The sequence below is a fragment of the Hemiscyllium ocellatum genome, chromosome 43 (assembly GCF_020745735.1).
Source record: "Hemiscyllium ocellatum isolate sHemOce1 chromosome 43, sHemOce1.pat.X.cur, whole genome shotgun sequence".
NCBI lineage: Eukaryota > Metazoa > Chordata > Chondrichthyes > Orectolobiformes > Hemiscylliidae > Hemiscyllium > Hemiscyllium ocellatum.
In genome coordinates this window covers 27,896,626-27,917,546 of record NC_083443.1, presented here as the reverse complement: position 1 = coordinate 27,917,546, position 20,921 = coordinate 27,896,626, and the positions used below count along the sequence as shown (strand labels likewise).

General features: G+C 44.5%; 1 protein-coding gene across 3 annotated transcripts in view; it reads right to left on the bottom strand.

Annotated features, from left to right (window-relative positions):
• The window catches only part of LOC132834920 (PH and SEC7 domain-containing protein 1-like), a 140,635-nt gene that overhangs the window by 8,973 nt on the left and 110,741 nt on the right, over positions 1-20,921 (bottom strand). For all 3 annotated transcript variants that reach the window (XM_060854059.1, XM_060854060.1, XM_060854061.1), the window contains 2 exons: positions 8,128-8,318; positions 4,013-4,083 (listed from right to left, as the gene is read on the bottom strand). In XM_060854059.1, the coding sequence (XP_060710042.1) occupies positions 4,013-4,083; positions 8,128-8,318 (262 nt within the window). The remainder of the gene's footprint in view (positions 1-4,012; positions 4,084-8,127; positions 8,319-20,921) is intronic.

The following is a 20,921-nucleotide window of genomic DNA, read 5'->3' as shown; positions in this document are numbered from 1 at the left end:
ACCTCCACATCTTCAAATTAGTGGTCATTCTGTTAGGACAGGGATGAGGAGATTTTTATTCTCTCAGAGGGCTGTGCAACTTTGGAACTCTTGTCCTCAGAAAGTGATGGAAAGTGGATCCACTGAATATTTTTATCGCAGAGTCATAGTCCTACAGCAACGAAATAGACCCTTCGATCCAACCAGTCCACGTTGACCATGTTCCCAAACTAAATGAGTCCCACCTGCCTGCATTGGCTCATATCCCTCCAGCCTTTCGTGTTCATGAACTCATCTAAACGTCTTTTAAAGGTTGTAACTGTACGTGCATCCATCATTTCCTCTCTCAGTTCATTCCATACACAAACCACTCTCTTCCTTGAAAAGTTGCTCTCATGTCCTTTGTAAATCTTTCTCCTCTCACCTTAAAATTATGCCCCCTAGTTTTGAACTCCCAAACCCTAGGGAAAAGACCATTGTCATTCACCTGATCTATGCCCCTAATGATTTTATAAACCTCTATGAAGTCACCCCTCAACCACCTATGCTCCAGTGAAAAAAGCCCTGGTTTTATTCAGCGTAGCTTTATATTTCAAACCCTCCATTCCTGGCAACACCCTGGTAAATCTTGTCTGAACCCTCTCCAGTTTAATAATACCCTTTTTATAACAGAACTGCACACAGTACTCCAGCAGAGACCTCACTAAGGTCCTGTACAACCTCAACATGACGTCCCAGCTCCTACACTCCAAGGTCTAGCTTGCAAGATGTGTATAGGTTTCTGTTGGATACAGAATCGAAGGTTATCAGGGATGGATGAGAACATGGAATTCAAAACATAAGCTGTGATCAACCTTGAATTCATCTAATTATCCCTTTCTGTTAATGAGCGTCAAAGATCAATTTTAATCTAAGCACTTTACTGTGCCCGATATTCCTGTTTATTCATCTCCAGTCGATGCCAACTCTGTTGCTCATGGAGTTGCACACAGTGCACTAGTTCCCATGATCCAACAGCCCTTTGGGAAGCCTGGCAGACTGAGGAAAACAAACGCCTCCCCGTCCACTGGGACCTCAGCAGCAACCCTCCCCACCCGATGGAATCACGCAGGTCCATCGGGACGCCCCACACACTCCAAGTCCCACAACATTACTTCAACCTCGGTGAAGTTTGGAAAACGGCATGTTTTTGACACCTCGTGCCAGATTCCTGACAGCGGGAGATCCCTGGTTTCGATCTTTGGCAAAGTCTGCTGGCAAACCAGCCACATCCACACAAACTGTGGCAGATCCAAATTCTCAGAGTACAAATTAAAAACTCTTCCAACGTGTGATTGAGCTCACCCAGAACCAATCACAGACCTCAAAAACTCATCCACAAATAACAAAATGATCAACTCCAATACTCATGATGAACCTCTCTGGTTTACCTACTTGAACGCAAAATTGCAGTTGATAGTCCACACCTACATCTGCCACATAAAGGAAAGAAGGCCACCAACGTGTTAAAAGGAGTACACTTCCACCTTGAGCCTTCCAGTTAGGAATGGGACACATAATAAGAACATACCTTGGAGAACATGGCACAGTTCACCCACGCTCCAACACATTCCTTGGGTACCCAATCTCAGCCACGTCCAATGACTGAAAAGGACTAAATCACAGCAAAATGCAAGAGGGAGAACTGCTCAAATTTTTTTGACTAACTGTACCTCGGGCCAGCGATAACATAACTTTAAAAAAAATTCACTCATAGGATGTGGGCATCACTGACTGGAACATTGGTTAGGCCACTTTTGGAATATTGCATGCAATTCTGGTCTCCCTCCTGTAGGAAGGATGTTGTGAAACTTGAAAGGGTTCAGAAAAGATTTACAAGAATGTTGCCAGGGTTGGAGGATTTGAGCTATAGGGAGAGGCTGAACAGGCTGGGGCTGTTTTCCCTGGAGCGCTAGACGCTGAGGGGTGACCTTTTAGAGGTTTATAAAATCATGAGGGGCATGGATAGGGTAAATAGACAAAGTCTTTTCCCTGGGGTGGAGGAGTCCAGAACTAGAGGGCATAGGTTTAAGGTGAGAGGGGAAAGATCTAAAAGGGACCTAAGGGGCAACTATTTCACACAGAGGGTGGTGCCTGTATGGAATGAACTGCCAGAGGAAGTGGTGGAGGTTGGTACAATTACAACATTTAAAAGGCATCTGGAAGGGTATATGAATAGGAAGGGCTTAGAGGGATAGGAGCTAAATATTGGCAAATGGGACTAGATTAATTTAGGACATCTGGTTAATGGACGAGTTGGACCAAAGGGTCTGCTTCCATGCTGTACATCTCTATCACAGCACTAATTGAATTTGGCAGCTAGAGACCGAACAAATTGCAGATGCTGGAATCCAAGATAGACAAGCAGGAGGTTGGAAGAACACAGCAAGCCAGGCAGCATCAGGAGGTGAAGGTGATGTTTCAGGTGTAACCCTTCTACAGCACCTGAAGAAGGGTTACATTAGAAACGTTGACTTCGTCACGTCCAGATGCTGCCTGGTTTGCTGTGTACTCCCAGGCTCTTCCAGAGGGCAATTAAGAGTCAACCACATTGCTGTGGGTCTGGAGTCACATGTAAGCCAGACTAGGCAAGGTTGGCAGTTTTCTTCCCTGAAGGACATTAGTAAACTGGATGAATTGACAATGGTCACTGCATAGTTGCCACTAAACTGTCTTTTACAATTTTAGATCTTTGGTGAATATGGAAATTGAACGTATATGTCTCCAGAACATCAGCCTGGGCTTCCCAGTTACTAGTCCAATGACATTACCACCCACCACCACTGGTTCCCACATGCACTTATATTGTGCCTGTAATGAAGCAATAAATCACACTGTGATTGATAGGTACACTGGTATCAAGTCTAGTAAAGAGATCACTGAATAAGTGACCATAAAAACTTGGTCAAAGAGGTAGGGAGCATCTTGAGGGGACACAAGGCTAGGTATTTAGTTGGGGATTTAGCCCCACAGAAATTGACAATGTGGTCACCATGGTGGAATAATTCAAAATGGAGATACTGCAAAGGCCAGGAGAGGGTTGGGTGAGATTACAAACATAAAGGGGAACATGGGATTGAAAAAAAACTAACGCTTGATTGAGACACAGTGTGAGATCAGTGAGCCCCACAGGGTAACCAGATTGGTGCAGGATCACAGTCAATGGCACAGGACCACGTGGTTGGGAGTGTTCCATCACAGTCAAACCAAGGGGCAACCGAGGTCTGGATAGGGGTTTCAGCGGCTGGTAACCCAAATCAGGGGGCAAATAATCCGAGTCAGGGGACAGATATCCTCAGTCAGGAGGGCAGATAATCAGGGTCAGGGGGGCAGATAATCAGGGTCAGGGGGGCAGATATCCCATCAGGGGGCAGATAATCCAAGCCAGGGGGCAAATAATCTGAGTCAGGGGACAATTATCCTGAGTCGGGGGTAAGATAATCAGAGTCAGGGGGAAGATAATCAGGGTCAGGGGGCAGATATCCCATCGGGAGGGGCAGATAATCCAAGCCAGGGGGCAAATAATCCAAGTCAGGGGATAGATATCCTGAGATGGGAGGGCAGATAATCAGAGTCAGGGGGGCAGATAATCAGGGTCAGGGGGCAAATAATCTGAGTCGGGGGGGCAGATAATCAGAGTCAGGGGCAGATAATAAGGGGGCAGATAATCAGGGTCAGGGGGCAGATATCCTGTCGGGGGGCACATAATCCAAGCCAGGGGGCAAATAATCCAAGTTGGGGGGGGGGGGGGGCAAACTATCTGAGTCAGGTCTTAGTTATGGTACATTCACAGAAGCACATTTTAGTGTCTAGTACAACAACACAAAACAAAACAGATCAAATTTAGCCCCAGACAGTGCGAGCAAGGGACCAGAGCAAGGCGAGTAGAGCTTTATAACATCACTTGGTTGGGTGGGGAGGGAGGGAGGTGGAGTGGTTCAACCGCAATTCACCGTTTAACCAAAACATCAAAGCGCAAACAAAACAACCAAACCTTTTGTAAATAGAGGATCATTCCTTTTAACACAGCATAGAAGGTTTTCCAGCCTCTTCTCCCTCGGGGAGCTGTGGGGAGAAAATGCAGATAGATGACACATACTCCAGGCGGTTCTTCACAGAATCTTTGCAAAACACGAACCTTTAACGGCTTACCATGAGCAGTTTTGGGCTCAATATCTAAGCAAGGATGTGCTGACTTTGGAAAAGTGTCCAGAGAAGGTTTACAATAATGATCCCAGGGATGAAGGGCTTACCAAATGAGGAACAATTGAGGACTCTGGGATGGAGTTTATAAGGATTGGGGGGATCTAATTGAAACATACAGAATACTGGATAGAGTGGACATGGAGAAGATGTTACCACGAGTAAGAGACACTGGGACCTGAGGTCACAGCCTCACAGTGAAAGGTAACCCTTTAGAACTGAGATAAGGAGGAATTTCTCCAGCCTGAGGAGAACCCTGGGGAACTCATTGCTGCAGAGGGCTAAGGAGATAAAGTCACTGAGTGTCTTTAAGACAGAGATAGTTTTTTGATTAATGAGGGGATCCAGAGTCATAGGAAGGCAGGAGAATGGGCTGAGAAACCTAACAGCCATGCTCGAATGGTGGAACAGGCTTGATGGGCCAAATGGCCTAATTCTTCTCCTGTGCCTTATGTCTGTCCATTCTTTCAAGAATTGGACCAAGGTCGGATGAAAGCTAAGCAGCTCAAGTCTGAAAATGCTGACATCAAAAAAGGGTGTCATCCTCTAACAATGTATATCCTCCAGCTGCTGTGGTGGTACAGTCCCGTCTGGAATGACCGTGCAGCCCTGTTGTGATGTTACGGGCAGACCCTGAGAGGAAGGCTACCTCTATTCCCCAAGAGCTGCTCAACCTAAATTAACCCAGCCACGGTGCCTGGGCGAGTGCATTTCTATAATTCCTTTACGTAGTAAAACAGGCTCAGATACTCCACTGAGGCACAAGAACAAATGAATGAGAGACAAAGAGTGAAGAGATGAGGGTGACTACACGTTCTGTCCAAGTGGTTGGTTTGAGGCTGATACACTAGCAGAGGACTGGAGGTGGGGGCTGAGGCTGCATCTTTGAGGGGCTTTCAAGGAGTTGGTTTAGAGTCATAGAGTAACACAGCACAGAAACAGACCCTTCAGTCCAACTCCACCGTGCTGACCAGGTTTCTAAACTAAGCTAGTGTTATTTGCCTGCGTTTGGCCCATAACTATGTACATGTCCAAATGTCTTTTAAATGTTGTAATTGAAATAGCCTCGACCACTTCCTCTGGCAGCTCATTCTACATACAAGGAAGACAAGCAGGAAGCTGGAAGAACACAGCAAACCAAGCAGGATCAGGAGCTGGAGAAGTCAACGTTTCGGGTATAACCCTTCTTTAACTAAATTTGTTCCACATATAATCCACTCTCTGTGTGGGAAAAGCTCCCCCTCAGGGGAACTTTTAAAACTCTCCCCTCTCACCTTAAACCTATGCCCTCTAGTTCTGGACTTCTCCACCCGAGGAAAAAGACCTTGGCTATTCACCTTACCTATGCCCCTCCTAATTTCATAAACCACACTGGAAACATCGTAGCGTACAGAAAATATTACAGATATAGGAGGACAGTCAGGACGGCTCAGGAGTTATAAAGCAGCCACGTAGCCTGGCTTGTGGGACTCCCTGTCATGAAATGCAGACAGATCCAGTTAGTCAAGCAGCAGAGTGGATACGGTTCAAGCTGGAATCTGACTGGGGAAGGTGTAGGAAACTGCTGGAGATCAGTTGGACTGATCCCAAGAGAAAGTTGACAGGCGGGAGGCTGTAAGAACGCAGCAAGCGGGCAGCATGAGGAGGTGGAGGGGTCGATATTTCGGCGGTAACCCTTCTTCAGGGCAGCAATGTGGGTTACACCTGAAACTTTGACTTCTCCCCCTCCTGATGCTGCCCGACCTGCTGTGTTCTTCCAGCCTACTGCTTGCCTACTTTGGATTCCAGCATCTGCTGTTTTGTTTTGAGGCCAACAGAAAGTTAGCATGCAGGTGCAGCAAGATGGAGTTTAAAAACAGGGAAATCTTGTTACATCTCCACAGGATATTAGTGCGCCTTCAGCTGGAGTACAGTGTACAGTTTTGGTCCTGATCTTTGAGAAAGAACAGGAGGCATTTCAAAAAGAGATCCCCTCTGCTGATTCCTGAGCTGAAGAATGGTCAAACAGGTTAGACTTTTATACATTCGGGTTTAGAAGAATGAGGGGAGATCCGATTGAAACATTCCAAGATCCTGAGGGATCTTGACAGAGTAGATATTGAGAATCTGTCTCCGATAGTGTGGTGATCTTAAACAAAAAGGACATAGATACAGAATAAGGGGGCACACGTTTAAAACTGAGAGGCAAAGTGATTTCATCTCCTCAAGGGTATTGATTGTCTGGAATTCTTTACCCCCAGACAGGAGGGGAGACTAAATCACTGAAAGCATATAAAGAGATGGACAATAGATTTTGGAACTATTAGACGGTTGATGGCTACGATGAGCTGAAATAACAATTGAGAACTTGGGTCGATCAACCATGAACCTGTTGAATGGTGGGATAGACATGAGTGGCTAAATGGCCTACTTCTGTTCCCTATGGTTCTGATATACAACCTTCCACAATCCTGACAGTATCGGATCACTGTCAGAATGCCAGCTGTATGAAGTCAGCCCAATCAGTCCGAGTCTATATCACATGAGCCACATCCCATCCATCTTCAACAAAGCCCCTCAACAAAACGCACTATCCCCTACTCCCTCACACATCTTCCCAGTAAACCCATCACGACCAACTCACATGTGACACAGTTCCACGTTCTCATTGCCCTATGGTTAAAATAAAAAGTCTCCTGACCTTCACAGTGGATTTAATTGTGACTGCCTTATACTTACTCTAAGTGTTAGCCTTCCCCAACAAGTGGAAATATCTACTCTATCAAACCTGATCATAAGTCTTAAAGGACCTCTTTCAGATCACCAAACACCCCAATAACTTAAGCATCTAACTATCACCAACTCTGCCAGGTGAAGCTAATAGGAGAGGGATTTCCCAAGCAACTCGGAAAATCTCACCGTGGCTTAGTGGTTAGCACTGCTGCCTCACAGCACCAGGGGCCCGGGTTCAATTCCAGCCTCAGGCAACTGCCTGTCTGAAATTTGCAGGGTCTCCGTGTGTCTGTGTGGGTTTCCTCCCACAGTCCAAAGATGTGCAGGTCAGGTGGATGAGTCATGGGCAATGCAGAGTTAAAGGGATGGTAGTGGGTGGGTCTGGATGGGATGGTGTTCAGAGGTCAGTGCTGACCCAATGTGCTGAATGGCCTCTTTCCACACTGTAGGGACGCTGACTCTGAAGGGCACACTTACTTGTGGAGGTCAAAAGATGCCAGTGCCACATCAGCAATAACCATTAACTAGGAACAGTTTCCAAACAATCTGAATAAAATGCGACAGCAATGATCAAAGTGCTGATAAAACCCAGAACAAAGCTATCCAGCACTGTGAAGAAACAGTGTTTTTATTAAACACTGTCACTGAGCGGATTGAACATCGTAAGGAATAGTTGGGTAATCCAACAAGAGAAAGGGCCAAGTCACTTTGTAGGGCACTATTTCATAAATGACTTACTGTGTGTCAACTTAGACAGCCTGCCAGAACTTAACCATTCCGACAAGGGATCGGACAGCACAAACTAACTTGCCTCGAGGTTGGATTCCCCAGTTTGCCTGGGCCACAATGAACCGCTGGCTAAGAGTGGTGGTCTTTCAGCGAAACATGAACAGCCCAACTGCTCAGCGGTAACACTGGGAGAAGTCTGCGACCAGCAAGTCTGGCAGGAAGGGGTTGCTCCCACCGCTGATCCTATTCCTCGCCTGCAGGCGGGGATCTGTCTTCTCGGGTGTTGGCTCAGGCAGGGGTTTTCGCACCTTGGCTAATATTTTGGACAGCTAATTGTATCATTGCTGTCAACAGTGAACCACATGTTCATACTGAGACACTGCACTCCAGGCAAATCTTTCTGTTACTAGGATGGTGCTCAAGCTATGTACAAATTGCGAATGTCATTGCATCTTCAATCCTTACTTTTTTTCCCATCAGAATCCGCATGAACCTTGCGCACCAGGAAGCCGTGCTTGTACGTGGCCGCGTTGGGATCTTGCACAATATCCAGGAAGGGGTTGCTCCCACCGCTGATCCTATTCATCACCTTCAGGCCGGGATCCGTCCTCTCGTCCACCAGCTCGGACAGGGATTTCCGCAGCTCTTCCTCATTACTGTCAGCAGAAGCAAACAATAAAAAGCGAATCTTCAGAATAAACTCACAAAAAGCATCAAGGCACAAGGGACAAATTCTGTGGCTCAATTAATAGCAATTGTGTGATGGGGAAAAAAAACAAGTTGCTGGAAAAGCTCAGCAGGTCTGGCAGTATCTGTAACATTACTTCACAGATGCTGCCGGAACTGATGAGCTTTTCCAGCAAATTCTGTTTTTGTTCCTCATTTACAGCATCTGCAGTTCTTTCGGTTTTTATTAGCAGTTGTATTATGGCTGAATTTGCTATTATGTTTTTGCTCTCCACGCCAATCTCTAGCCAAAGACTGGGTTGCTTAGGTGGACAAGCACAGGGTTGAGGACTTTATAATCTTTGGTTTGAAGATGGTAGTGTCCCCTTAAACTACCCCAGCTTTACAAGATTCTTAAAAAGGATCACAGTTGTGAAACAGTGCAGGCAAATGTATATGAAAATCCTTAACATATTAACATCTGGGCTCAAATAGATTCCAACCTACAAGCAAAAATAATTACATTTGCATAATGCTTTTAATCATCACTGAATTCTCTAAGTGCTTTACAGTGAATTAAGTATCTTTCTGAAATACAGGTATTGTGATAATGTAGGAAATGTAGCAACCAAATTACACATGGTAGGCTTGCACAAGTGACAATATGATAATTTGATGGTGACTCAGACAGTTACCAGGGATTCTTCTTTTGCTACCCGGACAGCCAGTGGGATCTCAGTTTAAACTGATACAAACCCTCATCTCTGCCCTGCAGTGATAAGCCTTTCTTTTCATGCTCTAGGATTGGAGAAGGATTTGAAGCTACATCCTTGCTCATTTTGAGAGGTCCATCATGCTGCTCCAGCCTCTCACATTTTCCAGTGTACATCCACGAGTCACAAGAGACTGGTGATTTGATTTATTACTGTCACGTGTCCCGAGGTACAGTGAAAAGTTTTGTCTTACGTGCGTTACAGGCAGAACATACTATACAAATACCTCAGGGTAACAGAACAGAGATTGCAGGATAGTGTTATAGATGATGCAGAGAGAGATCACAATTAACATTAAAGAGATCCCATTCAAAAGTCTGATAACAGCAGCAAGAAAGCTGCTCTTGAACCCACTTGTATGTGTATACAAACTTCTATATCTTCAACCCAAATCAAGAGGATGGAAGAAAATATAACCAGGATGAGAGGAGTCTTTGGTTATATTGGTTGCTTTCCTGATGCAGCGGGAGTTGTAGATGAAGTCAGTGGATGGGAGGCTGGTTTGTGTGAAAGACCAGGCACAACTCTCTGTACTTTCTTCCAGCGTTGGGAAGTGCAGTTGCCATACCTCACTGTGGTTCATCCAGATTGGATGCTTTCTATGGCACATCTATAAAAGTTTATAAGAGTCTTTAGGGACATGCTGAATTTCTTTGGCTACCCAAGGAAGTGGAGGTATTGCTGTGCTTTCTTGACTGTAGTGTCAATGTGGTTGGACCAGGACGGATTGTTGTCACTCCCAGGAACTTGACACTCTTCAGCATCTATTGCTCTATTTACCACACAATGACTTGACTGCACAGGGGGCAAGGGACACCAATCTTGCTGCACTGTGTGGTTCACCAGAACAACAAAATTTAAAGTGTGGCCCCTTGAAGTGTTTTATATTCATTCACAAGGTCAGGTCGTCACTGGCAAGTTAAGCCCATCCATAATTGCCCCTGGGAAGATGGCAGTGTGCTGTCTTCTTGAATAGGAGTGACATGCTTGGACATTTCAGAGGGTCATTAAGAATTGACCACATTGCTGAGGGTCTGGAGTCCCATATTGGCTAGACCACTTAAGGACATTAGTGAATTTGATGACTTTTCTAACAATCTTGAGGTGTCATGGTCGCCATAACAGAGTTTAGTTTATTTTAGGCCCACATTTTCATGTAATTAATTGAATTTTAAGTTCCCAGCTGATCTTGTGGGATTTAAACTCTTGCCCCTGGTTCATTAGTGCCATCGCTCGATTGCTAGACCAATAACGATCTCCAGATTAACACACCCCTCAGTGCTTCGTGTAGACTAGCACCCTAGTGTGTCATTTCAAGGCCTACATATCGGGATGCAGAGTAAGTTAGAGGTCAAAACGCTTTTCTAAAGGTATGGCAGTGTCCCTCCATGAATATTCATCAATGGAAATCGGGATCAATATGATCTCCATAGTAAATCACCCTCTAACGGATACAAACGATCTCCCTCAAAAAGTGTGTCACATCTCAACTGTTCTACATGGCATCTTCTGGATTTTAATTTTTTATGTGCCTCTCTCTCATTTTCTCCCTTCCCCTGTTGTGATGCCAACCACTGTCACCTTTGGATTGAGGTAGCTTGCTTCCACCATCCTCTCTCACTGCAGACCTGCTGGGTTTCTTCAGCAATTTCTGTTTTTGCTTCAGATCCTCTTTCACAGAGTGGTTCTAAGGGCCTATGTGGTTTAAAGTGGTAGAGGAAAACCACTAGTGAGTGTTACGATTGGCAGACCAGTGGAAATAAAATGTTCACTCTTGCCAGCTCCTATGAGAGCAACAGTGGACCTTTAATACAGTCTCCAATATTAACCCTTTCAGAACTGTTACATTACACAACAACACCCTTTCTCACTTTGCCATTTTTGGATGTCAGTTAATGGGCTTATAAGGAATGGGAGCAGGAGTAGGCCATTCTGCCCATCGAGCCTGCTCCACCATTCATGGCAGATCTTTCTGTGGACTCATTAATTATTTTAACTCCAAACAGGACCAGTACAAGTCAAGACAAATTTGACATTGAAGACTAGGACTCCCTGCCCGTATGAATGGCATTGGGCCAAGCCCTATAATTACTCACTCACTTTTTATAGAAAAAGACTTTGTCTTTTTTTCCTCCCCAAGTCAGACTATGCATCATGTAAAGACTTCACAGCTTCACTGCAGATAATCACAGATATATGAAGAGAATTCTCACAGGGACTGAATGAAAAATCAATGCAATTAACGGGTGTGCTGCTAAAATAGGAAAAACTAATTGAAAAGTTATGCTTTCTGAACCTCCGAAGCTACGTATTTCTATTTCAGCATTCTACTAAAGCTTTTATCAGGAGTTCCAACTGTTCCCAGTTCATGGCTGATTAACTTCCCAATTAACTGTTGCATAAAACTCCACTTCCTGACATTTGAGTTTTGATAATTATATTATACTTTTTCCCCTCTAATTAATACAAGTTGACAGAGAAGAGGAAGCTAGCCAAATGAAGAAGGTATTGTTCAAAAATGTGGAGCTAAGAATATTGTGTGTAATCTCCGGTTTGGGATTACAGCATCATACAAATATAGATTTCAATTAAATGTTATTTTGTTGAACAAGACAGCCCAGAATTGATACTCATTATCGTTCCCCAACTCCCTCCTGACACAAAGGGAACATCACACAAATGTGCAATGTCATTGCTGACTTCAAATATTCTCAGCAAGGATCTGTTTCAGATTACATGGTGAATGGATACTAAAGGCCATAAAGTCAAAGAAACAGAATTAGACCATTCGGCCCACTGAATCTTCTCTGCCATGATCTTCTCTGATCTGATAATCCTCAAATCCACTTTCCTGCCCAATCCCCATAACCCTTGATTCCCTTATTGATTAGGAATCTATCAGCCCTCAATATACTTGAAACACCCATCAGCTGTGATTAAATGGAAGAGTGGACTTGAGGGCCAAATGGGCTTGCTTCCACTCCTCTGTCTTATGGTCTTATACTTAATGAGCCAGAGACCCCTGCAGTAAACAACTCCACAGATTTAGCCTGCGCTCTGAGAGATGGAACTCCTCTTCACCCCTGTCATAAATGGACAACCTTTTGATTATGATTAAGATTATGGCCTTGGCTCTACACTAGGAGAACCAACCTCTCAACATCTATCCTGTCAAGCTTCCTCAGACTCCGGTATATTTCAATAAGGTCTCCTCTCATTCCTCTCAATTCCATCAAGTATAGGTCCAGCCTTCTCAGCCTCTCCTTCCCACGATCAGAGTTAATCCCGGATGGGAAAATGCAAAGTTGCTCATTTTGGAAGGGAGAACAGAAGCACTTAAACAGCAGAAAGCTGCAACACAAAGGGACTTGGGGCACAAAACACAGAAATCTAGCACACGGATGCAGCAGGGAATCAGGAAAAGTAATGGAATGTTGGTCCTTATTTCAAAGGAGTTTGAGTGTAAGAGTAGGGAAGTCTTACTGTAACTGTACAAGATGCTGGTGAGACCATAGCTAGAGTACTGACAGCAGTTTTGGTTCCCTTATCTAAGGAAACATACCATTTTATTGGAGAGAATTCACAGAAGATTGACTCAGATAATCCCCAGTATGGAATGATTGTCTAGTGAGTACAGGCTAAACAGATTGGGATTCTACTCACTGGAATTTACAAGAATGAAAAATGATTTCATTGAATCCTACAGGATTCTTCATGGGCTTGACAGGGTAGAGGCCGAGAGGATGTTTCCCCTTATGAGAGAGTCTAGGACTAGAGGACACGGTCTCAAAATAAAGGGATGCCAATTTAAGACTAAGATGAGGAGGAATTTCTTCTTTCAGAGGTTTGAGAGTCTTTGGAACTCTTTGCCATAGATAGCTGTGGGGAACAGAGTCCTTGTGTATATTTCAGGCTGAGATAGATTCTTGATCAGTCGAAGAATGAAGGGTTACAGGGAATGAGCAGGAAGAAGGTCGGATCTGCCATGAATGGGTAAGCATGCTCAAGGGGCTGAATAGCCTATTCATGTTCCTATTTCTTACGACTTTATGGAACATTTTACAGTATTCATACAAACTTTGACACCAATGACACTTTCTCTTCCTGCAATAATGCTTCTAATCATACTATATGTCACTGTGTTCTGCTGCCATTTCATTTTTCAGTCTGTTTCTTTGAACACCTTGAGAGATAATTCATTTTTGGTGCCATGCATTGCTTGTCACTATAATTAAGTTGCTCTGTTTTAATCCTAAGGCTATTTGCAGCTGGACCAAATTCTCATTCCCTGAATTCAGTCATTGGAACCTTTTCAGCTCCCACATCACAAGACTGGAGATAAATCCTAATATAACCGCGATTCTGATATTCAGGCATCAGTGGCACTGTTACACCAACCTCATTTTACATCATTCTTTCACAGTGTTAAAAATATTCTGCAAGCTTCGGTTCTGCTCATCTCCCTGCAGGTTCTAACATTGTATGGAGACAGGATGTGGCCATTCGGTCACTCTAGTCTATCTGACTGTCAACAAGATTGTCAGAATAGATCGCATCATGAAATCTTTTGTTGCTTAATCTTTCCTGACCTCCAGCCCGTCACAGAATTTATTCTCCCCACCTCTTTGCTGCATCCCTGCAACTTCCCAATAGTTAAAAACTTTTACATTTTTAATTCTGATGAACGGCCATTGACTTGGAATGCTAACTCCCTTGCTCTCTCCATAGACACTCCACGTCCCTTTTTTTTTGCTTTCAAGACAACCGGAGACATTTTATTTCACATTCACAGCGTGTGAGCGCATCACTGGCTAAGCCATCATTTATTGCCCATCCTTAGGTATCCTGAAGATGGTGGAGGGCTACTTGATGACATTGTGTCACGGAGGAGGGAGCTCCAGAGTTTTGACCAAGCCACACTGAAGGAACAGCCACGTATTTCCAAGTCAGGATGGTGAGTGGCTTGAAGGGGAACTTGCAAGGGGTAGTGTTCTCATTTATCTGCTGTCCTTGTCCTTCTAAATGGGAACGTTCTTGGGTTTGGAAGGTGCTGCCGAAAGACCTTTGATGAATTTCTGCAGTGCATCTTGGGGATGGTACACACTGCTGCTACTGACCTTCCATGGTAGTGGAGGGAATGGATGTGATACCAATCAAGCAGGATGCTTTATCCTGGATGGTGTCAAGTTGCTAGAGAGTTATTGAATCTGTACTCATCCAGACAAGTGGAGAGCATTTCACTACACTCCTGACTTGTGCCTTGTAGATGGTGGACAGGTTTTGGGGAGTTACTCGCTGCAAGATTCTTAGCCTCTGACCAGCTCTATAACCACTGCGAGCCAATTTCAGTTTCTGGTCAATGGTAAATGGTAAGTCACTGGATGTTGGTATGGGGAGGGGGCAGGGGGGAGGGGGGGTCTCCAATGATGACATCATTCAATGTCAAGGGCAATGGTTAGATTCTCTCTTGTTCAAGATGGTCATTTCCTGACACTTGTGTAGTATCAGCCCAAACTGCATATATTCCAGCTCTTGGTGCATTTGGACAGCTCAGGCACTTGACTGGTTAAGATTGGGTCTTCACCTGGGCAAGAGGCTGTGGTCTCGCCTATTGAGACCGACTGACCAGAGACTGGCAACTCTTCAGTACTTGGCAGCACCATTGAAGCCACACTGGCACCTGGCATTATGACACCCAGAGACCAGAGGTCTTGGATTGACAAGGGATCGAGGCAGGGGTAAGTGGAATGGGGTGACATTAGCAAGTTGGCAGCAAGAGCAGTCAATGACTTTGAACGAGGGGACCCATTGAATGCCCACATTGGTTTATTGCATCCCTCTTTGGCAGATATCTCACCTGCCAGTGGAATTTAGAAGAGTGGGGAGTGGGGGGGGGGGAATCTTATAGAAACATTTAAAATTATGAAGGGAATAGATAAGATAGATGCAGAGAGGTTGTTTCCACTGATGTGTGAAGCCAGGACAAGAGGGTTTTGCCTCAAAATTAGGGGAAGCAGATTTAGGACTGAATTGAGAAGGAATGTCTTCATCCAGAGGGTTGTGAATCTATGGAATTCCCTGCCTAGTGAAGTAGGTAAGTCTTCTTCATTGAATGTTGTTAAAACTAAGAAAATGTTTTGAACACTAAAGGATTTAAGGGTTATGACGAGAGGGCAGATAAACGGAGCTGAGACCACAAAAAGATCAGCCGTAATCTTATAAAATGGTGGAGCAGGCTCGAAGGGCCTACCCCTGCTCCTAATTCTTATCTTCTTAATGTTAGTCAAGAGTCTATTATTGAGCAGGATATCGGGTTAAAATACCCTCCTCTTCATTCAAAAGTGTTACTGCATCCACCAAACGAATCAGAGTCTATCTTAATGCCATATTCAAAAACAAAAAGTTCATGGAAAAGTTTATTTATTGCCACAATGACCAATACAACAAACTACAGATGCCCCTTCATCAGTGGTTAATGATCTATCATTGATATTTAAATAGAGCAGGGAGACAGCATAAAGAAATATAGGAACTGGGGCACATGGCACAGTGGTAGTGTCCCTTCCTCAGAACCAAGAGACCTGGGTTCAAATCCCATCTGCTCCAGGGGTGTGTAAGAATATCTCTGAACAGGCTGAGAAGAAAGGTAGGTTAGTAACAAAAGCAAGCTTTTAAAAGTATACTTATTGTCACGATAACCCCTCAAAAACAAAATGTACCTCAGACAATACAGCGCTCCCTCAGTACAGCACTGGCCCATCAGTTCAGATACTCATGTCTCTGGAGTGGGCTTTGAGTCCAATGACTCTGACTCACAAGCAAGCTACATAAAAACATAGGACAAGCAGCAGTAGGCCATTCAGCCCTTCAAGCCTGCTTCACCATTCAATACGATCATTATCGATCATCCAACTCAATATCCTGGTCCTTCTTTCTCTCCACACCCTTTGATTCCCTTTCATATCCAGAACTTTATTTACCTCCTTCTTGAGGTCAGAAGTCACACGACACCAGGTTATACTCCAACAGGTTTATTTAATATCATGAGCTCTCTGAGCGCTGCTCCTTTCTCAGGTTAAGTGTACCTCATTCTGTAAAACGTTTCCGCTTCAATCACTTTCTGTGGCAGAGAGATTCCACAGGCTCTCCGCTCTCTGGATGAACCAATTTCTCCATCATCTCAGTCTTTAATCATCTACCCTTGAACTCTGACTCCTGGTTTCCTCCGCCGTCACAAATATACGTCCCGCGTTTACACGGTCTAGTCCTGTTACAATGCTGTAGCTTTTCTGGGGATCTCCACACCCCTATTCTTCCTCCACCAGACAATACAGTCTTCAGAGGCTGTACTCATTGGAATTTAGAAGGATGAGAGGGAATCATATAGAAACATATAAAATTATGAATGGGATAGATAAGGTAGAAGCAGAGGTTTGAATCCACTGATGGGTGAAACTTAGAACTGGAAGGACACAGCCTCAATATAAGAGGAGCAGATTTAGGAGTGAGTTGAGAAGGAACATCTTCATCCAAAGGGTTGTGAATTTGTGAAATTCCCCGCCCTGTGAAGCAGTTGAGGTTACCTCATTGAATGTTTTTAAGGCAAAGATCGATTTTTGAACAGTAAAGGTTTTAATGGTTATGGCGGGGACGACCTGAGTCTGTGAAAAGATCAGTGGTGATCTTATTGATAGCACAGCAGGTTTGGGTGGCCAGATGGCCTACCTAGAGTCATAGAAATGTGCAGCACAGAAAAAGACCCTTCAGTCCAACTCTTCCATGCCGACCAGATATCCTAAATTAATCTAGTCCCTTGTGCCCTCTAAACCCTTCCTTTTCATACACCCATCCAGATGCCTTTTAAATGTTGTAATGGTACCAGCCTCCACCACTTCCTCTGGCAATTCATTCCATACATGTACCACCCTCTGCTGAAGATGTTGCTCCTTGGGTCTGTTTTATATTCTTCCCCTCTCCCCTCTAAATCTTTGCCCTCCAGTTTTGGATTCCCTTACCCTGGGGAAAAGATCTTGACTATTCTTCCTATCTGTGCCCCTCATGATTTTATAAACCTCTATAAGGTCACCACTCAGTCTCCGACGCTCCAGGGAAAACAGCCCCAGCCTATTCAGCCTCTCCCTGTTGCCTCAAACCCTCCAACCCTGGCAACATCTTTGTAAATCTTTTCTGAAACCTTCAAGTTTCACAACATCTTTCCAAGACAGGTATCCCTGCTTTTTGAACATTCATTTTGCGCCACCACTTTTGGAAAAAGACCTACATTAGCACCGGTTTTCACTAACCGAAAGAAATCTGAAGAGGATTTTCACGTTTACGAAGAAAGGCAAAATTTTTCCCATATAAATTAATGCTATTTCGCTTTTCGTCATTTCAGCTTACGAAAGGTTTCATAGAAACACTCTACTTTCGGAGAGCGGACGATATCTGTTACAGGGCCTGCTCCTATTCCTTACGTTCTTATGGTCCTAAGTGATCCAGTCTCTCTCCGTCTGATAGTCCTACCATCTGAGGAGTCAGTGAGGACTGCAGATGCTGGAGATCAGAGCTGAAAATGTGCTGCTGGAAAAGCACAGCAGGTCAGGCAGCATCCAAGGAGCAGGAGATTCGACGTTTTGGGCATAAGCCCTTCTTCAGGAATGAATTCTGAAGAAGGGCTTATGCCCGAAACGTCGAATCTCCTGTTCCTTGGATGCTGCCTGACCTGCTGCGCTTTTCCAGCAACACATTTTCAGCATCTGAGGTGTCAGTCTGGTACCAACTCCGACATGGCTCACAACCTTTAGCCTTACAATTGGAACTGGTCTCATCATTGGTGCAATTCAGGGTTGATCTGAGCATTTGATAAGGAAGTATTTGTAGTCAAGAGCATGGTGTTGGAAAAGCACAGGTCAGACAGCATCCAAGGAGCAGGAAAAATGACATTTTGGGCATAAACCCTTCATTGGGAATAAGCCTGATGCAGGGCATGTGCCTGAACGTTGATTCTTCTGCTCCTCAGATGCTGCCTGAGCAGCTGTGCTTTTCCAGTACCACACTCTCAACTTTGATTTCCCAGCATCTGCAGTCCTCACTTTCTCCAAATACTTGGAGTACCATTGGAACAGGTCCCTTAATCAACAGTACTCCAGAGGTTAATTAACGTTCTCGAAGACTTCAAACAGTTCAGTGATGACAACAATTCACATTTTACTGTAATAAGCCCAGAGGCGTTAGAAAACAGAAAATCTGGATTACATTCCAAAACAACCACAGTGAAAAAACAAACTACATTACATATACACTCATCTTCCTCTCCGCCACAGCCCACACACTGCCCCGGAGACTCCCGACTATTTCCAGTTAGGTGTGTTGCTAATTATAATCTCTATATAAAATAATGACAATCTGTGCCTTCCATCTCCCAGAGGTTATAAGAGTGTTTACTTAATGCCTAACACATGGTCTATTGATTGCGACGAGACACATCTGCTTTGGGAATTATGTAAAAGAGTTACTTAACTGTACCGTCAGAGGGGATTTAACCTCAAATGTTAACTTTCTCTCGATCTCGACAGATGCAGCCTAGAAGCGGAGTGCTGCCAACATTGGCTGATTTTATTTTCGCAGCATCAAGCTCTTTTTTTGGTCAGTTCGGTGAAGGGAAGCAAAGTTGGGGCTGGTCTCCCTGGAGTGGAGAAGGCTAAGGTGCTGATTTAGGAACGCTGATCAAAATTACACGGAGCTCTGACAAAGGAGATAGACTGGAGGCTCAAGGACACAATTTCAGGCTGAAAGAAGTGGAAGCACTAGATGGGAAATAAGATTTATTTTTAAAAACACGCAGAAACCTGGAACATGCTACCTGAAGGGGTGAGAGAAGTAGATTCAATAGTGATTTCATTGAATCCCTACAGTGCGGAAGCAGGCCATTCAGCCTATCAAGTCCACACTGACCTTCCAAACAGCATCCCATCCAGACACATGCCATCCCTACATTTCCCACCCAGCCTGGACACTATGGACAATTTAACAGGGCCAATTCAGCTAACCTGCAGGAAGAAAACTGGAGCACCCGGAGGAAACCCATGCAGACACGGTGAGAACGTACAAACTCCACTCAGATAGTCTCCTGAGGGTGCAATCAAACCTGAGACCCTGGCACTGTGAGGCAGCAGTGCTCACCTGACTTCCTAAGAAAATAACTGGATAAATATTCGAAGAGGGAAAATTTTGCAAGGTTACCTGAAGGGGGAAAATTTTGCAAGGTTACAGGGCAAGAGCAGGGAAGTGAAGCTCACTGGGAGGCTCTTTCAAAGAGCTAGCACAACAACAATGGGCCAAATGGACTCCTTGTGGGTTGTATGATGCTACAAATCATCTTTTATGTGAATGTGGATGGCAGTCTGAAATGCTATTAATACTTTTCCCAGACGCCAAGAGCAGCACAAGAAGCTGAATAATTTATTGATGAGTGAGCAATCAACTGACAAGTATTTCAGAAATATTTATTATTCAGCAATAAATTTATGTTTCTCCATTAATATTCTCCTGTTCACCATCCACCAATTGCAGCTGTCAGTCACCTTGGCAACACAGGCTTCAGAATGACCTAGTAGGCCGGACTCTCAAAAAAAAACCCTCTCTGGGTTATTAAAATTCCAGACCCGTAAATTATAGAATGGAGCTGTGAAAGTAATTCAATAAATATGTGAGATACTGTGACTCTCAATGGATGACAGGAGCAACGGGGATGATTTATGACGTAAAGAACAATGCGATAGCAGGGGTCTTAGTTCAACAGTGCAGCAGATACCACAGCCATTCAAGAAGAAATCTCCTTGAGCCTGAAAGAGCTTTTAATATTTTGGTAGTTATGCTCAAGTGAGAGACACTAGCACCGGGAAACACACTTCACCCTGTTACAATCTCAAGAACCAGTGGGTTGGATGCATCAAATGTCCAACACGTTAAAAAATAAATAACTTTCATCTACATGGCACCTTTCATAACGTCAGGACATCCCAAAGCACCCCACGGCCAGGGAACTACTTTGAACAGTGAGGCCCTATTATAAGTTTACATGCACAGCAGTCAACTTGGGCACAGCAAGATCCCACTAACATCATGTGGATGGCCAGATTAACTTTATTTTGTGATTATGAATGAGGGATTAATGCTGACCAGTGAGGCAGGGAGAGCCTCCACGCTCTCCTTCAACAAGATTTGCCTTCAGTCAACCATGGGACTCAGTTTAACATCTCAGCCAATGATGAAAGGGAACCGGGGTCCACTTTCTCAGAATACGGTTCAGGCAGATTGTGGAGGGCTTCCTTCACTCAGTCAATCTTTGGAATTCTTTAACCCCAAGGGCTGCGGAAACTCAGTCATTGAGTATATTCGAGACAGAGATCAGTGTCAAAGAAGTGGGAATCGCACAGGGTAATGGTAGATCAGCCATGGTCTTACTGAACGGCGAAACAGACTCACAGGGTGGAATGGCCTGCTCCTGCTATGTGTCTTTTTTTTTAAGATTAGATTACTTACAGTGTGGAAACAGGCCCTTCGGACCAACAAGTCCACACCGATCCACCGAAGCGCAACCCACCCATACCCTTACATTTACCCCTTACCTAACACTACGGGCAATTTAGCATGGCCAATTCACCTGACCCGTACATCTTTGGACTGTGGGAGGAAACCGGAGCACCCGGAGGAAACCCACGCAGACACGGGGAGAACATGCAAACTCCATACAGTCAGTCGCCTGAGTCGGGAATTGAACCCGGATCTCAGGCGCTGTGAGGCAGCAGTGCTAACCAC